The sequence below is a fragment of the Lycorma delicatula genome, chromosome 3 (genome assembly GCF_047948215.1).
Source record: "Lycorma delicatula isolate Av1 chromosome 3, ASM4794821v1, whole genome shotgun sequence".
Lineage (NCBI taxonomy): Eukaryota > Metazoa > Arthropoda > Insecta > Hemiptera > Fulgoridae > Lycorma > Lycorma delicatula.
The window spans coordinates 180,444,869-180,466,632 of record NC_134457.1 but is presented as its reverse complement, the minus strand read 5'-3'; the positions used below and the strand labels follow the sequence as shown (position 1 = coordinate 180,466,632).

The 21,764-nt window shown below is 29.4% G+C and overlaps 1 protein-coding gene across 3 annotated transcripts in view; it reads right to left on the bottom strand.

Moving 5' to 3' along the window:
- SA1 (stromal antigen) overlaps positions 1–21,764 on the bottom strand; it is a 138,626-nt gene that overhangs the window by 64,736 nt on the left and 52,126 nt on the right. For all 3 annotated transcript variants that reach the window (XM_075361127.1, XM_075361129.1, XM_075361128.1), the window contains exons 14-20: positions 21,545–21,706; positions 21,089–21,277; positions 19,153–19,312; positions 15,485–15,618; positions 14,744–14,920; positions 13,908–14,116; positions 518–678 (exon numbers count right to left, since the gene is read on the bottom strand). In XM_075361127.1, the coding sequence (XP_075217242.1) occupies positions 518–678; positions 13,908–14,116; positions 14,744–14,920; positions 15,485–15,618; positions 19,153–19,312; positions 21,089–21,277; positions 21,545–21,706 (1,192 nt within the window). The remainder of the gene's footprint in view (positions 1–517; positions 679–13,907; positions 14,117–14,743; positions 14,921–15,484; positions 15,619–19,152; positions 19,313–21,088; positions 21,278–21,544; positions 21,707–21,764) is intronic.

Genomic DNA, 21,764 nt, shown 5'->3' with positions numbered 1-21,764 from the left:
TGTGCTATGAAATGGGGTTGTGTTGTTTTTATGATGTGTTGTGTGGTGAGCAACCTAGAGTACAGGGGAAGTGAATTGTCACTCCCTGATCTCAAAAGTAAGGGTTCCCTTTGGGGTTCTGTACATATAGATTCCAGCAAGAGGTATGAATAATTAATGAAGATAATTTAAGCTGTTTAATGGATTATGATTTATATGAGACACTGCAAACAACATGACAAAGAAAATAATTATTAAAAAATTAATGTAATAAATTAAATATGTTAATACCCTTGTAAAATAGAGATGTAAAAACACTACTCAAAAATCAAAATTTATCACCAGCTACAAATAAATAAAGTAATATAAATAAAAAAAATAGTAATTGAAAAAAGTACACAAAGAACAAAACAAATTAATATCAGCTGAATATTAATATCTGCTGAAAATTAATTAATATCAGATGAATATTATCTATATTTTTACCACAATATGTAGCATCAGAAAATTTCAGCAAATGTAAAATTAATTAACTTACTGGGTTCCTTCTTCTTTCTTGAATATGCTCTTTTTGATGTTACTGGAGGTTGATCAGTCTCACCATGCACTAAAGAGTTACGATAAAGCAACAGAGGCTGCCAATCTTCTCCTCTACTAGATGGCATACCAGCTGCAATTCGTCTATCAAGGTAATTTAATCTAAAAATTAAAAAAGCATTTTTTTAAAATTATTAAAAAATGTAAAACTTTGCCACAATGCACTGTTTATTTAAATGATGTATTATGGAATTCCTAAGAACATAAAAACCATACTAAAGCTTAAAATATATTTTATTCACTGACAATACCTAAGGTATTTATTTAAATGATCGTCTGTCCTAAAATTATGAATATAAATTATTAAACATTCCATCATACCAAAGAAATGAATATCATGGCAAGCAACAATACTGCACTTCACCACACTGTTCATTACAAGTTATAAGTTGTATTAAAAAATACATCAGTTTAAAAGTTTTTTTATTACACATTTCATTACACGTTAATTTTCTGAAAATAAAGAATCTTTTATTTAATAAAGATTTCTTTATAAATAAAAATTAATAAACGAAGATTACCTTTAATATATATTAAATATAAATAATTATGTTCTATCAATACAGAATTCTTTTATAATCTTACAAGATAGATGTTATCTTTAATGTGCACATAAAAAGATAAAAATAATTATCTTCTAATGCTAGATGATAATTTTAAAAAACTGTGCAATAAATGTATTATGCTGAAATGAGTAAGATGTCATAAACACAAATATTATGCAACACATAGCATACAGATAAGTTGAAAATATAGTATAAGTGGCAGCACTTCCAGCATTTATTTAAATGTTCAAATTATTTAACTAATTTTGTACAACCATTGAACAAGCTGAAATATATCCTAAATGTAAAGCTTGTATTTATAAATTAATCTTCATTATTTTCTGAATTACATCATCTGAGGTAAAGTTACTAATAATGAAACTACAAGGGCGAATAAAAAATTATCTACACTTTCACCATAACACACCTTCAAGGTTGTCACACTGCCTACAGTGCATGGGTGCTTAAGAGTTGATATGACTGTCATCACAGGTGGGAAATTTGATCCCTATCGCGTCATTTGTCTTCTGGTTATTACAGTGTAAAGATTTCCGCTCTGCTAACAGTTTGCACCATTAAGGAACCACAAGCAGTGATTTAATTTCTCTGGCCGGAGGGTGTGAAAGGGGCCGAAATTCATTATAGAGTGGTCACAATAAAGGAACAATGCTTTATCATGTAAAAAAAAGTGCTTTATCTATGTTTTTTCATGATTCAATAAGTTTAAAAGTGGCCAGACTAGCGTGACGCATGAAAAAGGAGCAGGATGCCTGTCAACCTCCACCACAGACAACAAGATTCAGCAAGTTCAAGAGATGGTTCTGGTAAATAGGCAAGTTATCAACGATGAGGTATCGTCTTCTTTGAACATCAATTATGGTTCTGCCCACCAAATCATCCATGATGAACTCGGCTTCTGTAAAGTCTATTGTCAACAAAAGTGTGTCATTGTTGGATGCAATGCCCTCCTGCACACAGCTAACCACACCATTCAAACCATCAAAAAGTTGAATTTTGAGGTATTGGAATAACCTTCCTACAGCCTGGATCTTGCTTCCTCCGAATTTCATGCCTGGGTTGCTCAAAGATTCTTAATGAGGTCGTTGATTTTCTACAGACTTAGACATGCAGGAAGCAGGGCAAAAGTGGCTTCACGATTAACTGAAAACCTTCTTTTTGGAAGTTATACACAAGCTTGTGGACAACTGGACCAAGTGCATTGACAAGGGAGCTGACTATATAGAAAAATGATACACATGTTAACGAAAAGTGAGGATAATTTTTTTACTTAATTTCGTACATTCCAAAAATTCTTGCAGATTTAACAATAAACAATAATATATTTAACAAAAGGGTTTATCTGTAATTAATAATCTACACAGAATTAACAGTTTAATTTAGAAGAATAAATTTCTTTTATCTAGAACATTAGTTTACTTCATATTAATGCACCAAGTAAGATTTCAGTAGTTAAATCCAATATTCAATCGTATATGAATTGCTATTAATCTTCATGAATTCTTAATAGCACGATTAGTTTTGACAAATTAATACAAACAGTAACAAATTAGAAAAGTGTGAGACTGTCACTCATTAACAAGTAAATGTTATTAATATAAGCTTGGTATGTAATTCAAGCTTTTAATATTCAAGTTTTAAATATTTCCTAAAATTTTAACAATTTTGATCTATAACACCAAAAGCTCATAAGAATAATGTTAAAATGTTGTGCCTGTAATTAAACTCTATTTTTACATTCAACATCATTTTTAGCACAAATGCAAAATGGCATTCTTGATGTCTGTGATCCTGTAAAATTTTTCCATTTCCAAAAAAGGAAAAAGTACTGAAAATATAAAACTACTGATTAAACTTCCACAAGGATATGTATGAAGCATTTAATATTTAACAAATGGCAGCAGCAGTAAAGCTTGACATCCAACATGTAACCCAACATTTTCTATGTTTGTTACTACTTCATCACTACAAAAAGGACATTTTGGTAGTACAAGATTATGTACAGTATAATACTAATAAGAGATGTAGTGATGATAACAAGTAAAAATAATGTTGCCAATATTTTTATAATAAAGAAGGATTATATAAACACATTTTAGTATATTATTTTATGATTCCCAAATTTTAAAACTATGGTTTTAAATTAAAAAAATACGGTTGAGTGTTGTATAATGCTGAATGCCCTTAAACTGTAGCAGCAAACACAAAAGTAATAATAATAATAAACCAATAATCCAAGCATAAAATCAATTAAACCATTCTTGCAAATTCATTTACTTGTGCTCAATCCATACACCTTTAAAATTTTTTTAGTTAATTTTTTATAATATTTATATCATTATTTTTATTGAAACAATACATATATATATATATATATATATATATATGTATTGGAAATGGGGAAAAGGTTTTTTGTATTCTCCTGGTACATGACTAGGATTGCAAAATTCTGGTATAATATTAATCAAATCTGACAACACTTGAATAATTTCGAAAGGTGATTTATCATGAGTATTTTTAAAAAGGTTAAGATTATATTAGTTTATTTATTTAGAGGTTATTTTAATTTTGAAAATGAATGAATATAAAGAAGAAATGCAGTACGTTTTTAAATGTTATTACAAAAAAGGGAAGAATGCAACTCTAGCAACTAAAAAAATTTCTAAGTTTATGGACAAGATGCAGTAATCAGTACATGTTGCACAAAGCTAGGTCTAGCATTTTCAATGTTGAAATTTTGATGTCAATGATGCACCTTGCTCTAGCTAGCAAATGACTGAAAAAATCAATAAAATCATGGAAAAAAATTTTAGCAATCAATAACGAACTAAAAATCAATCACAAAATATTTTTAAACCATTTGAAGATAGCTGGTTACAAAAAAAATACTCAGATACCATATGAGTTAACAAAATTTAAGGGATCAAATTTCCATCTATGAAGTGTTGCTAAAATGGAATGAAATTATTCCATTTTTTAAATTACTCATTACAAGCTATGAATAATGGATCACATATACAAACAGTATACAGGAAAGATGTGGTCAAAAATGGTAAAGCTCTGCAAAAGATCATACAGCCAGGATTGATACCAGTAAAGTGATGCTGTATGAATAGTGAGATTGAAAAGGAATGATGTATAAGCTGCTACCACCAAATCAAATGATTTTGTCTGACATCTATTGTCAACAAATGGAAAGATTACAACAAGCAATTTAGATAAAGCAACCAGAATTGATCAATAGGAAAGGTGTTGTGTTGTCTTCTATCAAATTAATGCTAGTCTCTACACATCTTTGGTGACCCATTAAAAATTAAGAGAGTGGCTGAGAAGTTCTGATGCATCCACTGCAGAGTCCTGATCTTGTACTGTCACACTACTTATTTTTGGTCTCTTCAGAACTCTTTTAACACTACAAAAGGTGGATTCAAAAGAGACTATAAAAATCACTTATCACAGTTTTTCATCCAGAAAATACAGTCGGTCTAAGTAAGAGATTATGGTTTCACCTCAAATATGGCAAAAGATGGTTGATCAGAGTGGCAAATATTTGGTTTAATAAAATCAATTTGAAATATAACACCATGTTTTATTTTTGCATTCAAATATGTAGAAACGTTTCCTATAACCTATTATAAACATATATGAATACAGTAACTTATACATTTAATTAAAAAAGAAATATATCTTTCTAAACTCTTAAAAAAAAAGAAAAAAAGAAGATTGTCTTTCAATGATTTTCAACTGAAAATGACATTAATTAGTTGCTTTAAATGATCTGTTCCAGATGTTTTTATGGCTTTCATACGTGAAAAGTATCTGAGTTACAAAAGGCACTATTCACATTCTGCCAGTATTTTTCATGAAAAATGTCATGTGCAGAACTTAATAACTCTGGTGATTCAGTAGGCTTGGTATGCAAATATATCTTTAACTATGTGAAGAAGGCAAGGGAAACCAATTCACTCCTTCCTTTCCTTAGTAAGCTTGAAATCAGATGCTTGTTATCTCAAGAATTGTTATGCCATTTCAGACGTGATTGTGTGTATGTGAAGGTCACCTACAACTCGCTTAACATACAAATATACAGAACATTATTCAGTATCATGTAGTTTTATCACTTTATCACTACCGCAACAGGTTTTTCAAGGTACAAAAATGGTAAACTTTGTTAAAAAAACATAGGTCAGTGTATAGTTACTTTACTGAGTATACAATGACCAATTAAGAGTTTAGCTTCGGTAGATAATTCATTGGCACTTGGCTTTGGTTAATAACGGATAACCACTGTCACCATATTAACAACAATTTTCTAAGAAATCTTGTTTCACAAGTGAATCCCTTATTTAATAAGAATCGTTATCATAGTTAAATGGAATACAAAATTAAGCACGTCACTTCTGAAATGAAATGAAAGTACGTTTCTTTCACTCATTATTTATGAACATTTAACTTGAAACAAAAATTATTTTGAGCCTGATATAATAAAAATGATCTTACAGAGAACAGAATTAATTATTTACTTGCTTAAGCTATTTAACAATAAATTAAATTTAAATGCATTATATGAATTGATCACTTGCAGACAATGATTAAAAGCAAATAAATTTTTGTGTTGAGGGTAGATTATTCAGTTTATCTTCCAAAATTAACTGGTCTTTACTCATAAGGTTTATGTGTTCAATGAGAACCATTCATCTGATGTTTTAATGGCACCATCACCTAATCACAGGCACCCTGTACTGACATATGCAGCCCTAAACTCACATATAATAGTGAATCCAATAACACAACTTTACTCTTGTGCAAAAATAATTTAATATAAAATTAATGAAAATTAATTTTTGTGGTCTGTTAAAAAAAAGCGTATTCTGTAATACTGGACTTTACAGTATTATAATAAATTTAAAATGATCACTTGATTAAAATAACTATATATATAAATTAAAGATTTATAAAGAATTAAATTATTTGCATTAATTAACAGAAATCATGGAAGAATTGCAAATATATGGAATTTATTAAAAATTTATCTTTTATAACTTATAAAAAATGTTTACTATGCATTCTTCTTTTGAAATACAACTGTTAACTTGCATTAAATATTCCCAACTAACTCATGACAACAGGAGAGATCAAAGTATACAATATTTTCACAATAAAAAAACATCTATAATGCAAGACACAAACCCTCAAATACTACTTAGTTTTGGGCATTAATTTAAAAGCTCAGTAAGAAACAATAAAGCATTCCGCTTTACAAAGACCAAACAGCTGTAAAAATAACATCAAAGTGAACCATTCAATTAACACACATACAACATCACCTCCTTCCTTCAATTACTTTTTACTTTGTTGAAAATAAACATAAAATAATATCACAATAGAGAGCAGTAGCTGATAATTGTAGAAATGAAGATAAGTAAAGTACTGAATATCAGAAACAAAACTGTGGAAAAATATGTAAGGTAAATTTAATCAATACTAATCTGAGAAAATATTAAGCCAAGAAAAGACCAATAAAAATTATCTGCAAACAGGAAAGACAATTGAGTAAATGTATTTAAAAAAAAATCTAAACATTAATACCAAGAAACATGAATGAATAAACAAGAAGCATATAAACATATTTTCTGCTACTGATCTGGATTCAGGTCAAGAACAGTAGCTGAGTGAATGACTGGTTTCCAAATTGTGGTAAGGGAATCTTGTCATATGCATAACATGGATTCAGATCATTTGTTTATATAGTTAAATGCTATCAGTATGAACTCAGCTTTGGTGTGAGGGAATTCTCATGCCAGTTAAGAGTTTAAGTGTACAACAATGTGTTGTGTAGCATACACAATTTCAAAAAATTTCCATCATCCAAATGTTTGATCATTTGATTGAGCCAAAAATTTTTAAGTGGCCATGATGCAGTGGAGAACGACAGTCACAAACGTCATGTATGGAACAGTTAATGATAACAACATTCAGCCCATTCGTGACCTTATGGAAGGTGACTGCTGCACATCTGTTGCTTAAATTACATCAGATGTGGGCATAAGTGTTGGGAGCCCCTTGGATACACCAAAGTATCAGCAAGGTAGGTTCTACATCTTCTCACTGAGGCAAAGATAAATGTCTGGAAAGCAGCTTTTCAATCACTTTGAGGAAGGAGAGGCATTTTTGGACCATATTGTGACCTGCGATGAAACATGAATCCATCCTTGAAAGCAAGAGATTAAATATGGTGCACAGCAAAAGTGGGGAGGAGGCACTGATCAAGGGCAAGAAATGCGTCAACTGGAAAAATACTGAAAACAGTGTTTTGCAACTCAAAAGGTAGGCTGCTGATTGATTTCCTGCATGAAAGAAAAACAGTAAATGTGGCATAATACTGCCAGTTGTTTGATGACGTCAGGGCTGCTTATCGCAACAAACAACATCAGCTTTGCAACGTCCATCTTCTCTGTTAAAATGCATGGCCACATTACAGCAGCTCAGACTTGCAACAAACTCATTAAAATTCACTGAACATGTTTTGAACATCTACCAAAAAGTCCAGACTTGTCACCATGTGATTCCCACATCTTTGTTTTGATGAAACAAGCTTTAGGAGGGGGAAAAACTAAGATGATGTCACAGTCAAGCATTATGTCCACAACTGGTTGTTGAAGCAGCCATCTTGTTTTTTTGACAGGGGATCAGGAAGATACCTATCGAGTGACGTATTTCTGTTGAAGTAAACTAAATACAAAAATAAGCTAATTTATTTGTAATTTTATCTAATATAAACCCTTTGCAGTCCTTTGGCGTAATGCACTCAATATTCTAAAATTCGCATCAGGTCCAGTGACGCAAACCAGTTGACATTATGTAATTCACGTAGCAGTCCAACGTTATGCAATGCTTGACACAATGTTTAGATGTCAGTAAATCTTGAACCAAGCATCACTTAACATTTATACAGTTCTCGCTGAATATTGTATTCTATTTAGCTTAACATCAGCTGATTAATCTAAATTTATTATCAGTAAATGAATGCACATACGATAACATATCTAGTAGGCTATGTTCTGGCATCTTGTCTGAATTGTGAATAAACAAGTTAAGGTACAAAAGGTGGCTGGAAGTTCTTGTTGTAATTGGATTTGAGATTTTGAATTGGAAAATATGAATAAGTTTTCTAGTGACGATTCGGAAAGTCTGTTTAGTGATGATAGTGACTGCAATCCAACAGTTAATGAAAATACTCTTGAATCACCTTCCAGATAAGAAAGTGATAGTGAATTTGAGGTTACTGATGTGCTGATTTATAACAACATTTGAACATATTTCCACAAGTAACACTGATAATTTTGTTAATCACATTGACCTACCTCTGGAAAATGGGCAATTTGGTGATACTTGTTATAATGTGTTCATGGGAAAAATACAATGTAATTGATGGTGATTTGCCCAAATTTCCATTTTCAGTTACACGATGTGGTCCAGTGTATTATAACAATAATGTGAAAACTAAATTTCAGTACTTTCAGTTATTTTTTACAGATTCATTATTGTCTGAAATTGTTGCCAAAACTAACTGATATGCAGAAGAAAAAAAAACCATGCCACTTAGGATACATTCTATAAGGTGGGACTGGAAGGATGTCACCCTTGTTGAAATTAAAGCTTTTCTGAAGGTAATAATTAATGAAGGTGCAAACCCTAAAACCAATATTAAAAAATATTAGTCAGAAGAATGGCAAGATAAAATGTCATTCTTTGAAGATATATTTGTACGTCAACACTTCCTTCAAATTTTTTGGGTATTTCATTTATATTCTCTAAATCAGCCAAATGCAGGAGTTTGTTCGAGAGGTGGAAAGGTAAGAAATGTTTCAGCGTATCTTGATAAACAGTATAGGGAAAATTTTATTCCAGCACAAGATATTGTTATCAATGAAAGTACTGAGGGTTTTAAAGGAAGAATTAAATTTAAATGCTACAACCCTATGAAGCCCACAAAATGGTGTCTACGCATTTTTGTTTTACCAAATTGCATGAGTAATTTGCGTAAGTGATTGAATGAGTATGTACATTTATTCCCTATTTTGGGAAGGCAACAACAGACGCTCTGGATCAACCAGAACTTCCTTTAGTTGTGCCTTACAGTCAGAGTTTAGGTTATCATTTACATAATGGTTGGTTTTACACCAGTCCTAATTTAGCACTTGAACTTTATAAGCACAGAGTGCATATCACTGGCGTTATTATGTTAAACCACAAGGGAATCCCTGAAGTTCTTAAAAATTTTTAAATTAGAGTGCATGAGCAGGTTGCATATTGTGGCACCAAAATGACATTACTTGCACAGAAAGACAAACAGATAGTTTCTATATTATCAACACATCATAACACAACATAGACTGTTCAAAGAGTAAATAGAAATAATATGATTGAGTTCAACAAATCAACCATAATTTGTGACTACACAGCTAAGATGAGTGCAGTTGATCAAGGTGACGATTATATAGCTAGCTACACATTTGCAGGAAAATCTATAAAGTGGTAGTGAAAGATGTTCTTTTGGCTACTCGAGGTTGGGATTGTAAATGCCTATTTGTTATATTGCTGGGATAAACAGGTAGAAAATGAAAATGCTCTCACTCATAAAAGGTTTCACAAACGTTTGCTTTACCAACTGGTCGGTGATGTCCGTAATCAGGAAAGAAAAAGAGGGCAACCCTCAAGTTCTCATACCGAAAAGTGTTTGAATAATAAACCTCATTTTATTTATAAAGGAGCATCAAATAAGCATAAAGACTGTGCAGTGGTAGTGATACGATGGTGAAGGGTGATAGAAAAAAAACTGTGTTTTACTGCAATACTTGCAGTCAAAAGCCAGGCCTTCATCCTGGTGAATGTTTTCAGAAGCATCACTGTGTTAAAAAATATCGCAGAACATTTTTTTTTGTATTTTGCATATTTTTTTATAAATAATAATAATAAATCATTATATAAGAATAACAATTATTAACATTTAGTTGTAGCTTTAATTTGCATTATTTTATGATTTTTTTAATTTTATTATATTATTTTTTTTTAATTTTACTTACTAGCAATTAAAATAAAATAATTTTTTAAGTATGAAAATAAATTCATTAACTTAAAAATAAACTTTCAAGTGTCATAATGTAATAAAATAAACGTTGGAAATTGCAGAGAAAGTAAATTTCAAGCAAGACAGAAATATCAGATTTCCCTTGCTATAAAAATTGGACTTGGCTGGGATATCAGTAAAAAAAAAAATTGACTCTAGGTTAGTTGGTCATTTACTATAAAAGGACTGCAAAAAGTAAACAAAGCTATATAAACAAATTGCAATTTATATATGAATGACCCTCATAGTATGTGCTAGTATTTATAATGGATGGTATAAATGAAATTTTGCTAACCAAAGTGAAAATGAATCCGATATCAAACTAAATCCAGTATGGCAACTACGTAAAGCAATTAGTGGTTTGAAAAATATCCCACTTACGAGGAAAAATAAAATACTTTTTTCCAGTTGCTGCAAACACACAAATGATCAACTACTTTAACATTTGTAATATATTTCTTGAAAATATTTGAAAAACAATTAAATATGGGTTTATAAATTGCCTCTAAAAGCCCAAAATCATGTACATCACATTTTAAATAATTTACAATAGATGAACCTAAAGCATGAGATAAACCTATAGTGATGAGTTCCTTATTGGTTTATTGATGCATACTAGAACAGTCCTATGAAGGATGAACAGTCTTCAAGACTATTGAAAGATACATTGCTTACTTAACTGGCAATGCAATGGTTTCACCAGTAAAAGAGTAGTCGCGATTGATTCCTTTTAATTATGAGATATCTACAAATGGTAAATAATGGGAGACAATGTCACTGATAATCTTCATGACATGAGCCCACTGACAGATTACTTTAACAATAAAAATGCTCATGATTTACTCTTATTATTGATAACATGACGGTTTTATGTCTTATTGGCATATGTTGGTGATACACCAATATATAAAAAATAAAAAACTAAGTATGTGAGTTATTACGTTATAAAATGAATAGGAAAATTGATGTTGCTGCCAACTGTGAAATATATGAAGTCATATGTTTTTAAAACCATCAAAATGTTAATCTGGCTGAAATTCATAAGCAGTTGGTTGCTGTGTACCATGATAATGTAATGAATGAAAGAAACGTCTGAAAATGGTGTGAAAGGTTTAAAAATAACAGAATTAATGTGCATGATGAAGAACGTTCGGACAGGCCCTCAATAATCACAAAAGGACTTGTTGAAACAAATAGATGATGAAATCAGAAAAGATTGTCACTCAACGATTTCCAACCTGATCCTTCTGTTTCCTGAGGTTTCAAGAGCTGTTATTAGTCGCATTGTTCATGAACATTTATGCTACAGAAGGGTTGTGCAATTGGGTGCCGCACATCTCAACGGAACATCGTAAAAAAATCTGAATGGGTTCTGGTTTGGAATTTTTTATGTGCTACACAGAAAAAGGTGATGAGTTGCTTAATTGTTACTGGCAATGAAACATGGATTACGTATCCAAAGAGAACACGGCAGTCAAGTGAATGGCATCATCCTCAATTACCAACCAGACCAACAAAGGTCAAGCCACAACCATTTGGACACAAACTGATGGCCACAGTCTTTTGGGATCGGTTTGGTATACTGCTGATTAATTTTATGTCACGTGGAATGACTATAAATGCAGAAGCCTACTGCGAAACTCTACGTAAGTTATGACTCACCATTCAAAATCAGCGACATCGGCGGTTGACCAACAGCATCATCCTGCTGCACAATAATGCACATCTACATGTTGCAGATCCAACACGTGATTTAGTGAGAACATTTGAATGGTAAATTTATGATCACCCACCATACATTCCAGACTTAGCTCCTTCTGATTACAATTTATTTGGGAAATTGAAAGAATTTTTGAGTAGTAAGCAATTTGCCTGTGACGATGAACTTAAAAATGCTGTTAATCAGTGGCTAAATGGACTGGTGAAAGAAAAATATGATGAGGATATATTATATATTGAAGTTGGTGTATCACTATTATAAATGTCTTAATTCACGTAGCGATTAAAAAGAGAAGTAGTATAAGGTATGTAGTTACGAGAAATAAAAAATATTTAAAAGTTTTTAGAATAAACCTTTTTACAATGAAACGGTCTTTACTTTAAAGATAACCATTCGTAAATGAAATATAGTCTTGTACAGTCTCAGGTCAACCGTTCCTGAGATTTGTGGTTAATTGAAACCCAACCATCAAAGAACACTGGTATCTATGACCTAGTATTCAAATCCGCATAGAAGTAACAGCGTTTACTAGAAAAAAGAGGGAGAAGAAGAGCTAAACTATCGCATAATATGCTAACAGAAATTCTTTTATCCTTTCATAAATGAAAGGATAAAAGAACTGTTAATTACATATCCTCTGAACACAAAAATGGTATGGTTACTTTTGTAAATAAGCACCATAAAGAACAACAGAAACCAGTTCCAGTATTGAAGTAAAATGCTTCTATGAAAGATGTAAATCACGGAGATCAGCTGTTTTCTTACTATCCTAGCAAACGTAAAATGCTTAGATTCATAAAGATTTTCATTCACATTCTTCATGTTTCTGGTCAATATCCAGTTACTTTATATTATGAATGCAAATACTGATAAAACTAAAAATGTCACTATGATTTTTGGCTGGCCGTATTTGAATCAGTTCTTCATCAATAGAAACACCAACTGTCAATCCAACACCATGATGCAGCACACAGCACCGCAGTATAAAAACAACAGACCTGATTCAAAAGATAATAGAAGAAGAAAGTGATGCAGGTAAAAACAGCACAAGGCAGTACCCCATTTTTAACACTTATAAAGATAAACCAGAGTTGTACCCTGGCAAATGTTTCAATAGTTCCATCAACATTCATACATATATAAAAGTGTCATAAAAGGTAGTCAGTCAGGTTGTAGTCTTAAATGTAATTCTTTTCCTTGTAAGTAATCTGTTTTACAAATTTTTTGTAAATTAATTATAATTTTAGGACATAAATTACAAATATAACATACAACTATTCACACAATGTGAATGGCATGAACTTCAATCATAAAATACGTCAAAATTTTGGCTAACATTCTAAAACATAATTTTGGACGTGTGGCATAAATGATAAAACAAAGGTAAATTATTTTTTTTTTTAAATCTGCTCTTTGTATCTATTCCTATATTGTATTATACCATTGTTGCATAAAGTATAATTTTAATTATCCTCGAATATGTTAAGCAACCAACAATTGGTGAAAAGATGAGAACTTTCAATCTGAATAAAGTAACGTTATTTTTAACTTATGCAGTTTATGTCTGTAAACTATCACTTTTTTTTCTATCTTAATAAAAATATGCTAATCTACATGATATTTAATTAGCTGGTTCATATTTTATAATATCAATAATTATGCATTTAGTATAGTTTTAATTTACAATTTAAATGTGATTTTTGGAGTTACCTTTTCTTTTATACTTTAAGATAAATATCAATTAAGAACTTTAAAACAGACCAACATACAAAAAAGGAATGTAATAAATAACAACACATTACAAAATGAAATAAATTTAATTTGATATTTATCTATTATCTTTTTGAAAATACTGATCTTTAAATTATCATTAATCGATCATTTCAGATCGCAATAAATACTTCATTATAATACTTACACAATACGTTTATCTTGTTTCAGCAACTTGTTTGTAAACTCAGTCAGTATTTCAAGGAATGGTAAATTAGGTGGAGGTCCAGTAGGATCATCAATATAATCTCCAGGAGTAACAGCAAAAAGTATTCCTTCTCTATGTAAAGCGGTGATTGCTTCTCTATTTTTGATCGCATCCAGACCAAATGACAGCGCAAACCTTTTTGCAAGTTCCTAAAATAAGAAGATTATAAATATTTATAAGATTATAAATTAATAACAGTCCCAGTGAATTGCACAGAAGCGCACCAATGCACTATTTTTGTGCAATTATTAAACTGCCTACTCCAAGCTTTTAAATCTGTGTAAAGAAATAAAATACATACGTACATTATGAACTTAAAAAAAAAATCATAAAAAAAGGTGTTAGCATTTTTTCTCATTTAGTTTACTGACTGTCACATGCATTATGTTTTTAAATGTGTCATAATGGTTCGATTAAACAGATAAGTCATTTAACAATTCTTAGACTAATGATAAAGTCCCTTTTTCAAATGGTTCCTTTTTCATAAATAAAGAACATATAAGGTAGAACACAAACTATTTTTCATTTTATTTTTTACAGTTGTATATAATATAAATATGACTAACAGATAAGATATTTTTTTATTTTATATATGCTACATTTCTGCCTATAAAAAAAAAGTTGTCAGCTTTTTCTTTTCCCACTCTATTATTCTTAGTAATTTAAAGAAAAGAGAATCAGATTTATACAATACATTTAAAACAAAATATCAAATCATATTCACTTTAATACTTTAAATTTTGGATCAGATTTATTTATTATATACAAAAAACTACCTTAAGACTGCTGAATTCATCAAGTTGTCTATTGATGCGTATTGTTCCTGCATCCCTCTGCAGTTCTTTAAATAGTGATATTAAACTAGCAACCATTGTTCGAGCACAGTTTGTTTTGTTTATTTCTCTTGCTTTGCCAAGGGTTGTTTTTATTATATCTCCATACTCATTATATGACTGAAATTAATTAAAAAGTAATCATAATACTAATAAGACATTTCAGTAACAAACATTATTAAATAATTAGATATATTATTGAGAACAACCATAATTAAATCATCAATTATTTAAGAAAATAAAGAATAATCTACAAATAGGAAAAAATTATTTCTATAATACATCACATTTAAGTGGTCATTTAGAGTATCTCTAAGAGTTAGCATTCCTTTTTTTACTTAGACTTCCTAATATAAGGAGATTATTCAACCAAATCTTACAACCAACCCAATAACAAAACCTACTGGTTCTGTAATAAGACCTTGTTTCTAAAATATATATAAAATTATCAGTAAGAGTGATCTTCACTTTCAAACTATATCTAATTCAAAAAGTAAACTTAAGATTAAAAAAAAACTACTACTAAAAAGTTGAATTAGTCACATTCAGTCTCCATGGTGTACAAGTCATCAATCTCTAAATTTTTAAATAGTCAAATCAGATACATATTCTATTAAAATAATCTTTAAGGCAAAAAAAATTGGCTATAGATAATCAGTATTAAAATATACATTAACCACTCACTTTAACATAATGTTTAAAAACATCTGCAGCACAAGATATAGGCATCATACTATAAACTATTAATTTGCAGTATGAAGCCAGAAAATTTCTTCTCTTGTGTAGCTCTTCAATCTTTGAATGTTCATCCAAATCATCTGCAAAAAAAAAAAATAATAATTATAAATTAATTTAAACATAAAATAAAATGGGACCTAAAGATTAATACAATATTTTGATCCTTTTACTTTTGTAACAGTTTGTAAACTCAAGAGTTCAAAGGTGGACTCCATAAAACCCATTCCTTTTGCTATTTAAATTTGATATGTCACTTCTACTCAAATTCTACCATGCAGTTTAACTGACTTGCACCACTCTGAAAAAATTCCAATCTGTAAGACAGAAAATTTAATTTCTTCCTTTAAAAAATTTTACTCATAAAATGGGCAGCCACTTCATTTTAGGAATTATACTAAATAAAAAAAAAGATTCATAAATAAAATTTTTTATCGAATTTCATCTGCTTCTGCAATTAAATTAACATAATAATTTGAAGAAATAATTCTTTATAGATACTTCTATGTAATTTTGACATCATTACCTAGCGAGTTTTGTTTTTTTTAACTTGGCTATCTCATTTGCTTCATCTGACAAATTAAAGTCTAGCTCATATTTATGAGTTATGTAACTTCATAACTTTCTGCAGTAAAGTTTTCTATTTTAATTCTCTGTAACTTTATAGCTTCATTGCAAGATTTGTTAGAATACTTGTATATAAGAATTATGTAATATGATAAAAATCTAATAACTGAATCCAGGACTTTTTAAGTGAACTGTTTCATATTATGCATTAATTCTACAGGTTTTTATAACTATCCTTATGTTATGAGTTTTCAGTAGTAAAGATAAAAATATGGTATAGTTAAATAAGAAAATAACAATTTCACAAAGAGGACAGTTAAAATCGTATAAAGAAATGTTGCATATACAGCAACTAAATGTATATATAATGTTGCATATGCAGCTGGTCTGCTGATATACCAGGTGTGTAAATACAACACCAGAATTTTTGTATAGAAAATACACACTTATTGTATGAAAATGATAAAAAATATTTTATTCAAGATATTGTCTATCGCTAGCTACATATTTTTCCATCCTGACAATTTATGAATGCCACGCCAAAAAAAAAAAGGTTGCTCTTTTGAGACAAACCTGTCATCAAGCCATTTTCTTATATTTTCATAAAAAGTGAAGCGCTGCTCAGCAAGCGTGTCTCATCAATTCAAATAAATAATTGTCGAAGGGAGCCAAGTTGGGTGAGTAAGCTGCATGTGAAAGTATTTCCCAAATGAACACCTCATTCGCTTCCTTGACCGGTGTTTTGCTGTGTATGATGGTGCATTATCATGAAGCAAAATCACTTTGTGTTGCCTTTTTTGATATTCTGGTTATTTTTCACACAATGCTTGATTCAAATCAATCATTTGTTGTCTGTATTAACGGTTTCGCCAGGTTTTAGCAGCTCATAAAAGATAACACCCTTCTGATCCTACCAAATTCAGAGCATTGTCTTTTTTCCATAGCGATTTGGCCTTGAAATCAATGTCGATGGTTCACCTGTTGTTACCCATGATCTTTTACGCTTAGGATTCTCAAAATATATCCACTTTTCATCACCTGTCACAATTCAATGGAGAAACGACTTTCTTTTGTACCAGGCGAGCAGCAATTCCCAAGGGGTTTTTCGGTTTTCTTGCTGTCTTTCATTCAGTTCATGTGGATCCCATTTTCCCATCTTCTGGATCATTCCCATGGCTTTCAAACATATAGAGACAGCTTCTCGTGTTATATGTAATTGATCCGCAAGTTGTTGTTGCGTTTGGGCATCATCCTCACCCAATAATGCTTGCAATTCGCTGTCTTCAAACTTTTTCAGTGGTCACAATTACAAATCTATATGATAATACTTTTTTTATTTTTAAATAGAAAAAGCATTTAATTCAGTTTTCAAAACTAAATAAATATTTTGTATACCTTATACATCAAAGGAATATTTGAAAATTAAAAACTGTTGTAATAAAGGTATATTTAAGTTATTATAATTGCACCTAAAACTGTTTTTTATACCTATACTTAGTATTTTTTAACTCTTCAAAATATAACATAACAATAACTTTCAAATTTAAATTTAAATAACTGAGTTTCTGTAATCGAAGAACTGTAAGAAATAATTTCTACTTCCTAAAAAAAAATAATACAGTTCAGAGCAAATAGATTATAGAAATTCATTCATAGCATCAACTGAGACTACCCTATTCAAAAAAAAAAAAGAATAAATATTTTCTGGTCAAATAATCATTAAAGCCTCTATTAAAATTTGACACAGAAGCCAGAAACTTTTTTTCTGAAAAAGTCACTAATCCTCAACAAAGTATGGTTGCAAGCCTATAATTAAGTTGTAAATTTATGATAAAAAAGAAACAGAGTACCTGTTTTTTCAAAACAGACACAATATAAATATTATAAATACAACAAAGTAACATCATTTTCATCATAACGTTATAATTTTAAAATTATTTATATAATAGTTTCCACTTACCAACAATCTTTATTAGTAATGTTCAAGCGCTTTCGGATTATTAATCCATCCTCAGGAACAATGATGTTATACATTATAATTATTTTCTTCACATATCATTAATTATACTAAATTGAATTTTATAAAAATATAAATATAACAATTTGTTAAAAGATAAAATAAAGTTAAAGTTATCTGTCATATCAATATCTTTATATTAATCAATTGTTATGTTTATTAGTATAATAAAATTAGACATTTTAAAAGCCTAAATCAAATTATAATTCATAATAGAAGATTCAAGTTTTTTTAAAAATGTTTCAGTCAGAGTCAATTATTTCATTACTAAGAATTTCAACAATATTAAAAAAAGAAAGAGGAAAAATAAATCTAATAAAAACCACACAACACCAATTTAAATATTTAATTTACAGATAATTAAAAAATAACAAAAAAAAATACTTTTCTAATTTGAGAAATATCAACAAAATTCAAAGACTGGTAAAAAAAATGACAAATGGGCAAGGAAGAAGAAGGGAAATGAAGCATCAGAGTAGCAGCACAGAAAGAAGAATATGAAATAATAAGGAAACATGTGTGAGTTCAGACTGATATTAGAGAACTGCATAGATAAAATGAACAGAAACAGAAGAAAGATTTTTTGCAGATGAAGGTGGCAAGACATGTAAGATATTACAGAGAATTGGTAGAAGCTCATAAAACAAATCTGATGCAATACAAATTATAGGTAAAATATTAGCATGGAACAAAATTTTTATAACATACCACCAAAAATAGCATAATTGTTATATAAATACTGTAAGTTAAAACAACATTACTACACTTACCAACATGAGATTAAAACATTTTGGGTTGCGATAATAAAATTGCACTCATGAGAAATGACTTTGTTTTTTTTTTTTGGTGGGGGGTGAGAACCACAGATGCCCAAAATGTGAAGACTTATCAAAAGATAAAAATTAAATTTTTGCACAATGATAACACTTCCATCTTTTGAGTGCTTACTTTTTCTACTACTTTTTGAATAAAAGGGTAAAAAAAAAAATTAGTAACAGAAACAATATTTTTCATCACTTATGATGCATATTACCTTCTTCTTCATAAATAAAAACATTGTTCTGAATGAAATCATTCAGCATTATTTGCAATGGACGATCTGCTTCGTAAACTAGCTCGGCAAGTACAGCATGTGGATTTGATTGTAACTGATTACAAAATACAACCAGCAAGTCACAAATTACTAAATATGCCTAAAAATAAGAGAAAGAAATATCAATAATAAATAACATCAACCAGTACAAATGTACAGACATGTATGGATGTGTCAAATACAAATTAGGCTAGGCTATTATTATGGCCTTCATTAATATAATTTTTTTAAATTATTTTTTCTTTTTCATATGCTTGTGACCACTTTTGTAGCAATCACTACTTTTCAGGCAAGTTAAAAAAGTATTAACTTTAAAACATACAACAAAGATATCATCAGTCTTCTTCAAGTCATTAGATAAAACTGATTCTACACAAACTTGTTTTATTATTTAATCCTCACTTACAACCTGTCAAATATCATAGCAATTCTGTGCTTTGTTAAACTAAAATAATTTCATTTACAAGAATAAGATAACAATAAATATACTGAAATAAATAAAATATTTACCACCAATACTGTAATAAAACTACATTTTAAATTAACTATATTCAGTATTCATTTTTTCAATCTTCTCAATTACCAATTTGTAAAAAATTGTTAACAAGTCTTTTTTTTAACATTTAACATTGTTTTTAAAGTAATCAGCAAACTGAATTATATAGAAATTGGTAAGATCTTTAGATGCACTACAGTCGGTAATTCTATACTCCTGGACCTATACACCTATATATGTTCCACCATTTTCCAGCTTGCAAAATCAATATTTTTAATAATTATCAAGAATGTTACTAAACTGTACTTGTCTTAAAAATTATTTATTCTGAGATAATACTGCTTCACAATAGTTGCAAGCAAAATATGTTCAGCAGCTGATTCAAGGGTTTTAATCATTAATTAAAACCCAATACCAGTGGTCAACAATGGTTTATGAACAGAATAATTCTCTAATTACATGCAATTAAAAAAATATATAATTTCAAAATTATTTTCTTAGGCAAGATTTCAAAGATTTTATGACTTCTTGAAGCATGCATATTTTATGATATCTCAACATTACCCATACTTTGGAAATTTGAAAATCACGCAAATGACACAAAGATGCAAGCTATTTATTTAAATAAATCATGAATTTAGTCAAAGAAAACAGATAATTTTAACTAATTTGCTATATATTCATGAAAAAGAAATACATCACCATACATAGTAAGCAAATATTTATTTTAGCAGATACAAAATACTAATTAATCACCCAAACTATTTCACTGAGGACAATTATATGTAATTTATATATAATTACAAATATGGATTGCGTAATTTACAATATCTTGAACTAGCCCTAAATTTTACACACAACTTTCTGCCACCTTTTTAAACAAATAAGTTTTACAAGATATTATTAATATTGCATTTGATTGTTTTTTTATTTATAACAGTAAATTAAGCAAATAAGGAATTAAATTATAATAAACAGCTTACAGAGCATAAAGCATGCACATATCTAATAGATGTAAAAATTAATAATAAATCAAAATCAAGAGATAATATTCAATCTTACTAGCAATCACCCACACTGGCTTTTTCATTTCTTACAGAAAAAGAGATAGTAAAAAAAGAACAACAAATTAGTAAGCATTTTCTGAGAAACAAAGCACTTCATACATTTTCTCCAGTCAATGGGGAAAATAAAATTCTAAATGATATGTTTATAATAGAATAGTACTTTAATCAGCAACCCAGAAAGAAATTAAATTTTGATATTTTTAAATCAATTAACAAATATATTAAATTAGTAATTTAAAAAAAAATATTTAAAAGGAAGGAAAACATTTTTTTCTTAAAAAGAAGAAAACATAATATGTAAATAAATACTAACTTCTTCTTTATAAACTTGGCTAGTACTAGTTACAAGCATCTCTTTCATCGTTTCCATGAAATTTATCAAACGATTTTTAACCTCAGCTACTTTACTTTCTTCTGCTTCGCCATCTTTAGCTAATTTTTCCAAATGATGTAAATCCCAAAGAATTCCAAAGAAGCATGCAGATATACAGTATTTGACAGCCTGCAAAAAAAAATTGTACAAGAATATAATGTAATTAACTTCTGCTTATTTTAAATTATATTAATTTTTTTTTAAATAACATATAAACAAGGGGAAAAAACTGTGATTTGCATGTAAATTCCTGAAAATGTACTAATGTACGAAAATGATGAATGAATTAAATTTATAAATTCAAACATTTGATTCAAGTTATCATATTTTTGTGATATTAAGTTTATGAAACAGTTAAACATTTTTAACAATTTTATAACTATAAAAATTACGTACTTCTTCAGGTAATGCTTTATTTCCATTCTTAGCTTCAACAACATCTTTAAAGATGAAAGGCCATATATTCCAATTTCCAATATTATGGCATGAATAAAAAATTGACACTTTCTTCAAGCTTGTAACAACATTAAAAGTTTCATCATCATCTGGCGTTTCCTCCTGCAAAAAATGAAATGCACAATTTATGATAAATTTGTATCCTTTCACCAAAATTCAT